The sequence below is a fragment of the Caenorhabditis briggsae genome (assembly GCF_000004555.2).
Source record: "Caenorhabditis briggsae complete genome, chrII, whole genome shotgun sequence".
NCBI classification, from domain to species: Eukaryota; Metazoa; Nematoda; class Chromadorea; order Rhabditida; family Rhabditidae; genus Caenorhabditis; species Caenorhabditis briggsae.
The window spans coordinates 3141624-3150572 of record NC_013486.2 but is presented as its reverse complement, the minus strand read 5'-3'; the positions used below and the strand labels follow the sequence as shown (position 1 = coordinate 3150572).

The following is an 8949-nucleotide window of genomic DNA, read 5'->3' as shown; positions in this document are numbered from 1 at the left end:
CCCCTTTCTTTTGACTATTCAGAATTCGTCGCTACGTCGTCGTCCCAATACGAGGCGGTCAGCTAGCTACTCTACAACAACTACCATGTTATTCTGCTTTCTTTCTTTTTCTGTTTTCTCTTTCTTCTTTTTCTTCCGAAAATTGGCCGAAAGTGTTGAAAATCTCATTTGTCCCAACTGCTGGTCCTTGTTCTCTTCTCTCTCGCTCCCACGCTTGGTTAGATTGACACATTCTGTCCCAGAGTTCTTTGTTCTTTGAAACAGTTTTTTTTTAGGAATTATGGCCCATAATTTATGGGGTAGGTGTTCTTGGAATTCGGTTAGAACTGGATTCTGGGAATTTGAAGAATGTTTTTGTTTTGTTATTCACCGTAACCCTGTAATAGAAGAGCCACTTTACTTTTAACTTTAAGCTTATCTACCTCGGTTCTTGTGAAAGATATGAAAAAGTTGTCAACTGGCAAACTCTTTATCATAATCATATTATCACAAACATTTTATCAGTTGACCCATTTTTGATATCTCATATAGGAACCGAGATAAAATAAAAGTAATACCATTTCTTAACCTTTGTATTGTTTTTTTACTTTCAGTTCAAAATCTATAATTTAAAAAAGTTCAATTAAATTTAAATTTCAGAAATTTCAAGAATCTATATTGTCAGTTTATTTTGTGTGTAAGTTTTAAAGCAAAATTTCCAAATTATCGTAAAATCTGCATTAGAAGGTCCGGCCCTTCTTTTAGTTGTGCCTCTGGCGCTCCAACTAGTATGCTTAAAATTAACCTAGATGTGCTTCTTAAATCCTAATTCAGAATTCATTTGACTTCACAAGATTTCTCACATTTCCCGCTTTGTTTTGGTTCAAAAATCAAGTTTCTAGCTCATCTAGAAGCCGAGATACAGTCATTTAAAGTTTCGGAGAGACGCAGACAGTTAGAGGGTCTCGTTGTCTGCGTCTCTCGTCTCCAAAACTTCAAATGGCTGTATCTCGGCTCCCAGGTAACCTAGAAACGCCATTTTTCACCAATCGATGTGAAATGCCTTGCTTTTTCAGATAATCAAAACTTTTCAAAAATTATGATATTTTAAAAATTTTTTTAAAATTTTAAAAACTTGAAAAAAGGAAATCAATAATTTTAAGGCTGACAACTTAAACTCATCTAATTTATTCTAATTTGAACGTTTACTATATCAAATACTCATGCCAGATTGTTTTTCATGCCTAGCTTCGGTGTAATGTAATTTTGGTAACCTGGAAAGTTAATATTTTTCTCTTGTTAGAGCTCAAAAGCTATTTTCAAACATCACTCATTTCCTAACAATTCCCATCAATCTGCTCATTGCTCAAAAATGAACCCCATTCACACTTCCTGCTATTCCTTTTCGTGTCATTCATAAATTAGAATCGCACTTTCTAATTTTCCCTTCACTCATTCTCTCTCTATTATTTCACTTCAACTGTCACGACCTTCTCCTTTTTCTCTATCTCAATTCCTTCTAATTCAATTCCATACATATTCCACCCAACGTTTTTTTTTTCACCTATTTTTTCTGCCGTCGTTGTTATGTTGCCAAGTAGGGTGTGTGCACCGATGCGGCAAAAAAATAGTGATCGACTTTCACTTTTTTTTCATTCCATCTCTTTACCCTCTCAATCGGTTTCTTTTTTGAAGGCATTTTGGATTAGGTGAAGAACTTTTTGGTATGATTTTTTTTGGTTAAAAAGTTCAAATAGAAGCCCACCTATACGAGAACTTTGAGCTCAATCTCATTTCCTATCAGAGATTTAAAAAAAACTGTCAACTGATAAAATATTGGTAATATAGTGATAAACATTTCATTAATTGACAAATTTTTGATATCTCTTATAGGAGCCGAGATAATTGTCCTGGAGCGTAATTACTGTACTGGCTCTAATAGAAGAACATCCTACACGTGCACTTTGAGCTCAATTATCTCGGTTCCCATCAGAAACATCAAAAACTTGTCAATTAAAAAAATATCAGGGAAGTTATGATAAACAATTTATCAAATTTGTTTGATATCTCTCCTAGGTAGCGAGATAATTAAGCTAAATTGCACATATGGTGCGGGGAATCACTCTTTTTCCAATTTCTCTCGCTTCTTCCGTTATTGTCGGACCTCACAACACCATTATTTCTTTTCGATTTCCCACCATCATTTTCTTTTCTTTTCTTCTTCTTCTCTCTCGGAATTAAGCTCCGCCCATCTTCTCTTCCAAACAAAAACACCTGTCGCCACCCGTCGCAGTTTTCTCAAGAGGTCAACCACCTCCAAATTTCCTCCAATCATTTCACGGCTATAATTCTTCTTCTTCGTTTTTTTCTCCTTTTTTACATAACTCAAATTCTTTGCAGACCCCCAAAACCATCTGTTTCCCATTGTGCGAGGACCACTTCATTGGAAATTAGAAAAATCGGTGTGAATGGGAAACACACTCACGAGCTTTTAAGATCCTAGATATTTCATAACTGACTATACGAAGTTATTTCGAAACTGATAATATTAATATTTCATCCTTAATCAGAAATATCTAAAACACGAGTTACGAAATCTAGAAAAGTATGAAAACGGAGAAGTTACACTCGAGAGAGAAAAACGTAGATTCAATTAGCCACAATCAGATTCTTTGATCATAGTGCAATTAGGTTCAATTAGTCCGAGGGGAGGCGTCCTTTTTAACTAGAACTAGTTTTCAAATCTTTACAAGACACATACCCAGGTTTGATTGGGATCTTATTCTAGAATTGTAAGTTTTGTAAAGGGTTACTGTAGTTGTCAAATTTTGTTAGAAACGCTTTTTATTCACTTGTATCCTCTAATAATTTTGAGGAGGATCGGTCCCGTAAATGCTCTTGTAGAACGCCATATTCTTTGATTTTTAGCTCCATTATCTCGTTTCTCTCAAAAGATATCAAAGCACTTTCAACTGAAAACATATATATCATAATATCATCAATAGTTCATCAGTTGATACATTTTGGATATCTCTCATAGTAACCGAGATAATTGAGCGGAAAGTGGAACTGTAGGATGGCGCTTCATGGTGGCCTAACTTTTGTAGTTTTCTAGGCCATCAACTTTTCTGGCTTAGGAATGGTTGGATTTTGACCTGGTGCGTTTTCCAGCCCACTTTAACATGGTGGCCTAACTTTTCCAAGTTGGGTTTTCTAGTCCACCAACTTTTTTGGCCTAGGCACACCCGGCAGGTTGCCCAAAACGCGTTAATCAAAGTTTTCGTTTTCAAATTCCCGCGAAAACTACATGAATCAAAGTTCATTTGATCCAATTTTTAATGAACTTCTCCGCCCCTTCGTTTCTTTTTCATATCCCCTCCTCTCTCTATATAGATTCTTTGCCCTCTTCCCGCTCCTCCCGCTCCACTAACCAACATGTATTATATTTGTATACTTTTTTTTGTTTGCGATGTTTCTCGATTTTTTTATTATTCGATGCCTTTCTGCCCCCTAGTTTGCGCACACTACGGCATTTTGCCAAAGAGTGAACAAGGCAAAACTTTGTCCAATTTTTTCTTGATTCGAGGAGCGTCTTTATGTTTGGGATGGTTTCGATGATTCTGGGAAAAAGAGGGTTTCGGTTTCACTGTTTGAACCAATAGAACTTTTTTCGCGAATTTTTAAACTTCGAAGTTTTTTCGGAATTCTGAAATCTTGCAATCGTCAAATTTTAGAATTCTGTAAATCCGGTTTTCTGGAATTTTAAAATCTTAAATTAAAAAAGTTTCCAACATCTCGCTTCCCGGAACCTTGAAATCTAGAATTCTCGCCATCATGAATTCTTAGAGATCTGAAAGTCTGAATTCCTGGAATCCCGGAATTTTGAAATTCTGAAATCAGGCAATTTCAACATTCAATTTATGGAAACTTGGTGTTCTGAAATTCTGAAATCTTGTAATCTAAGATTCCTGGAATTCCGAGAATCTGAATTTCTCGAATTTGGAAATTCTGAAATCTTGCAGACTTGACATTCTATAGCTGATTTCTGGAATCCAAGAATTTTGTAATTTGCAATCTCAGATTCCTAGAGTTCGGGAAATCATATTTTCTGAAATTTGAAAATTCTGCAATCTTGCAATTTTGGCATTCTAGAATTCTGAAAATCTGATTTCCTGGAACCTTGCCATTCCTCAAGTCTGTGATATTTAAAAACCTGGAATCCATAATCTTTAGATCCTTGGATTCCTGATCCCATGATCTGGTTTCCTGAAGTTTTGATTCATTTTAATTTTTTGTACTTTTCGACGTTCATGATGACGTTGCACTATTCAATACCCTAATCCATTTCTCTCTTATTCTCCACCCTCAATCATATGTGCCGCCGCTGTATTTATTTATTATTTTTGGTTCTGTTTTCATATCTCTCTTTTCCGGATGAAAATTTTCATCCCCCCCCCCCTCTCTCTCTCTCTCTCTCACTCTCTTTCATCTTTCAATGCCAACGTGTCGAAAATGAATCGAATATGCATAGATGCATACATGGATTCACTCCCCATCCCCAAAAATTCCAATTTTGCAGTCTGTTGGATTTCTCTGTACTGCCAACACTGCTAGATTTCCAATCCTTTTGCAGTTTTTAGAATTAAAAAAAATCTGCCACCTCGAATTTGAAACTGTCATATCAACAACATAACCTACCTAGGTACCCCCTCCTGTACACAAAAAGTGATAAAATATTTATGCGACACACTGGCCAGCGAAAAAATTCCATCTCAGTTAGTAGTGCGTGAAAACCGGTTTTCAGACATGAAACGCCCTGAAAATTTATATTGGCGGTGATCGGACGGAACTATTCTAGTGACAGAGAGAAGATGAAAAAATTGTATTGCTATTTTTTGTTGTGAGGGTGTCGTTGGAGAACTTTTATGAGCTTTTTTTGTTTTTTCGACTCGTTGGAAATGGACGAAAAAGTGTCGCTTAAACGACGAAACATGTTCCTATTTTTCCTCGCTTTTCTCGAGTTTTTTGTTCAGTTTAGTCACCAATTTTATGAGTTCTTGTTGTCTAGTCGGACTCTGAGATTCCCTCACGGAATCTGAAGTTCCGAAAATCTCGAATTCCAAAACTATCGTAATCCCTCTAATGTAGAATCCCACCTGGACCGTCAACTTTGAGCTTGGATATCTCAGTTTGTGTGAAAGATATAAAACAGTTGTCAACTAAAAAAATTCTTATCAAAATTTTACCAATATTTTAACAGCTGACACATTTTTGATATCTCGCACAAGAACCGAGATAATTGAGCTCAAAGTTGTCGTTTAGGAATACCGTATCTGCTTTAATCGCCTACCCAGATCGTTCACTTCGAGCTTGATTATCTCAGTTTCTGCAAAAGATATCAAAAAGTGGTCAACTGATAAACTATTTATCAAAATATCACCAATATTTTATTAGTTGACACATCTTCAATATCTTTTATAGTAACCGAGATAAGCTGGCTCGAAGTTTAGGCACACTGTATTTGCTGAAATATGTAGAAGATTACCCGGACCATCAACATTGAGCTTAATTATGTTCCTTTAAAAGATATCAAAAAAGTGGTTAAATGACAAAATGTTTATCATATTATCAGCAATATTTTATCAGTAGACTAGTTTTTGATATATCCTATAGGAACCGAGATAATTGAGTTCAAAATGGACGGTATACCGTAATTGCTTTAACAGAAGCCCGCACAGACCCTCAACTTGGAGCGCAATTATCTCTATTTCTGTGAAAAATATCAATATTTTGTCAACTGATAAATTGTTTATCATAATATCATCAATGTTTTATTAGTTGACAAGTATTAGATATCTTTCACAGAATCTGAGATAATTGGGCTCAAAGTTGACAGTTTGGGGGGGGGGGGGTTCTATTATAAGGAATGGTATGAGAATCTGAAAATTCTTGACCACATCCTGGAGATTCTGTGATTTTAAAAAATTCTGAGATACCCCTCTTCAAATCCATCGAACCTCTTCATATTCTTCTTTTGAAGTTACCGATTTCCCAGTTTCTAAAAAAAGAACACTTAAAAAGGAAAAAAAAACATTTCTTTTCTTCTTTTGCCGACAGGATTTTTTACAGTTCTTTTTCGGTTTTTTTCATCTCTGTTCCCAATTTTCTAATTAGTACATTTTCTTCCCTTCTTCTTCTTCTTGTTCGAAAAATGTTTTGTTTTCCTTGTGGGAGGTGTGAACCGAAATTCTTTTTTTCTCTCTTTTTTTTCTGTCCCAATAAAACATAAAAAGTAAAAACAAGAAGAAGAAAAAGAAGAGGGTTTGTTGGCAACATATCGAATATCTTTTCACAACTGACTCATATGTTCTTCGTTAACGTTTCATTTTTTGCCAATTTTTGAGTGATGGGAGACCAGAAGAAAATAGAAGAAAAAAGAGAAGAAGAAGAAGAGTGATCGGTGAGCAACAGAAGATAGATGTATATACACTTTTTCACTTCTGCTCCTCCCCCGGAATTAGTTTTGTGTATTTCTGTTTTTTTTTCACTTTTTTGTTCTGTACAGTTTCAGAATATCTGTATAAAAGTAGGCGAATTTCCGGAGTCCCAGACACATTCAGCTTCTGTAAAATAATGTTCGAAGATCATAAGGTTCTCAATTTTTGGACAATTTTTTGTAGCCTTTTTTTGAGCTCACAGGTTTGAGCTCCTAGATTCTCAATACCTAAAGTTTTGAAACCTTTGTTATGGATTTTTGAAAGGTTCTGAGGTTTCAATATTGTAAAAGTACTCAAAAAAAATCATTTTGGGTTTTTTGGCTCTTAGATTTTGAGATTTTCACTTTGTGCAGTTTTTTAGAATTCTGAAGATTTTCAAGACACCGTGAATCCTGTAATAGACAGGCCCCGAACTTCTAATTTTTAACCAATTTATCTGGGTTCCTGTGTAAGATATCAAAAAGGTGCCAACTGCTGAACTACTTATCATAATATCAGAAATATTTTACTAGTTGACAAATTGTTGATATCTTTCAAATGAACCGAGATAATTGCGCTCAAATTCCACGTATAGAGTGGGCTTCTATAATTCTTATGGAAATGCGCCAAAGGCGCCTCAGCCAGGACTGTATTAAAAATTTTAGGAATCTGAAAAGCCAAACTACATTATTTTTCTCAAGTTTTTTGTCTTTCATAGTCTACAAAAATCTAAAAATAAGCCATCCATTTTCTTGATTAAAAAAGTTTCACATTGCTCACTTTTAAACCAAATCATAACACTATTGTTTCCATCATCTCCCCCTCAACTATTTGTACTGTAAACTATTTCAAACTTTTCCAATTTCCTGCGTCTCTCCATTTTCTATACTATTTTTGCGAAGTGAGGTAAACAAAAAGTGGCTAAGATCGGGAGCAATAGAAGCCACCTGTTAACTGGTTAACTTCACTAGGTTATCTGAGCTTTTTCTCGATTGACTTCTTGGCTATTTTGATTATATACTGCTGATTGGAAAACACAAAAAGCGGAGGAAAAATGTGAGTTTTTGATTGTAGAATGTTTTTGAAAATAACCATGGTTACTTTTTACTTGATGGGGGCATGTTAACCCAGAGGTATAATCATTTTATATGAAAAATAAATACCGTACTTTCTTTAATAGATGCTCACCCAGACCGTCATCTTTGAGCTCTATTATCTCGGTTCCTTCAAAAGATACCAACAAATCGTTAATTGAGAAATGATTTATCAAGATATCACCAGTATTTGATCTGTTGACAGATTTTTGATATCTCTCATAGGAACCGACATAATCGAGTTTCCCATTTCTTCCAGAATCATCAAAACTACCGTAATCTTTGTTTTTTGTTTTCTAGCTTACTTGTCCTACAATTTCTCAGAATTCCAATCTATCAAGACAATGTCAAATGCTCGGCCTTATCTAGATCTGAACTTTTCTTCCCCTCAATTTCCTCCCTAATGTTCCTTGTTTTTGTTATTTATGTTTCTTCAAAAATTCCAAGCATATTTCCTTCTTTTTTTCCCCGTCTGTCCCATCAGATTTCCTCCAAATAAGGAAGAAAAAGAGGATGAATGAAGATAGCAGTTTGGAAAAGAGAAAAACCAAAAAACATAAGTGATGCTTCTTCTTCTTCTTCTCCGTGTGACTCCATTTTTTGCCCCGGAGGAAAAATGTGAGTTTTTGATTGTAGAATGTTTTTGAAAATAACCATGGTTACTTTTTACTTGATGGGGGCATGTTAACCCAGAGGTATAATCATTTTATATGAAAAATAAATACCGTACTTTCTTAATAGATGCTCACCCAGACCGTCATCTTTGAGCTCTATTATCTCGGTTCCTTCAAAAGATACCAACAAATCGTTAATTGAGAAATGATTTATCAAGATATCACCAGTATTTGATCTGTTGACAGATTTTTGATAACTTTTATAGGAACCGAGATAATTGAGCTCAAAGTACGCAACACGGTATAACCCAACAGCGAGAAAGATCTCAAAAGCCACTCCCATTTTACAATTTCAAAATTGTTATTTAAAAAATGTTTCGAATTATGAAATTGATCATCAATGGTTTGTTTTTCCCTGGAAACCACAATGAATCAGACAGTCAACAAAACAAAACCATATGATTTTTCATCAAATTTTGAAATGTGTTCGGATGGCATTTTCCATTATTTCCGGGTTTTTTCTTCTGATCCATGTGTGTTGGTCGGTATGTCAGAATCTCAGAATCTCAGAATCTCAGAATCTCAGAATCTCAGAATCTCAGAATCTCAGAATCTCAGAATCTCAGAATCTCAGAATCTCAGTATCTCAGAATCTCAGAATCTCAGAATCTCAGAATCTTAGAAACTCAGAATCTCAGAATTCCAGAATCTCAGAATCTCAGAATTCCAGAATCTCAGAATCTCAGAATTCCAGAATCTCAGAATCTCAAAATTTCCCAACCTTAG

General features: G+C 35.1%; 1 protein-coding gene across 1 annotated transcript; it reads left to right on the top strand.

Annotated features, from left to right (window-relative positions):
• Positions 1-8694: 8694 nt before the first annotated feature.
• On the top strand, positions 8695-8949 carry CBG13367 (the record flags this gene model as incomplete). The annotated part of the gene is made up of 1 exon (XM_002629957.1): positions 8695-8949. One exon carries the CDS (start codon positions 8695-8697, stop codon positions 8947-8949), a length of 255 nt encoding a protein of 84 aa, XP_002630003.1.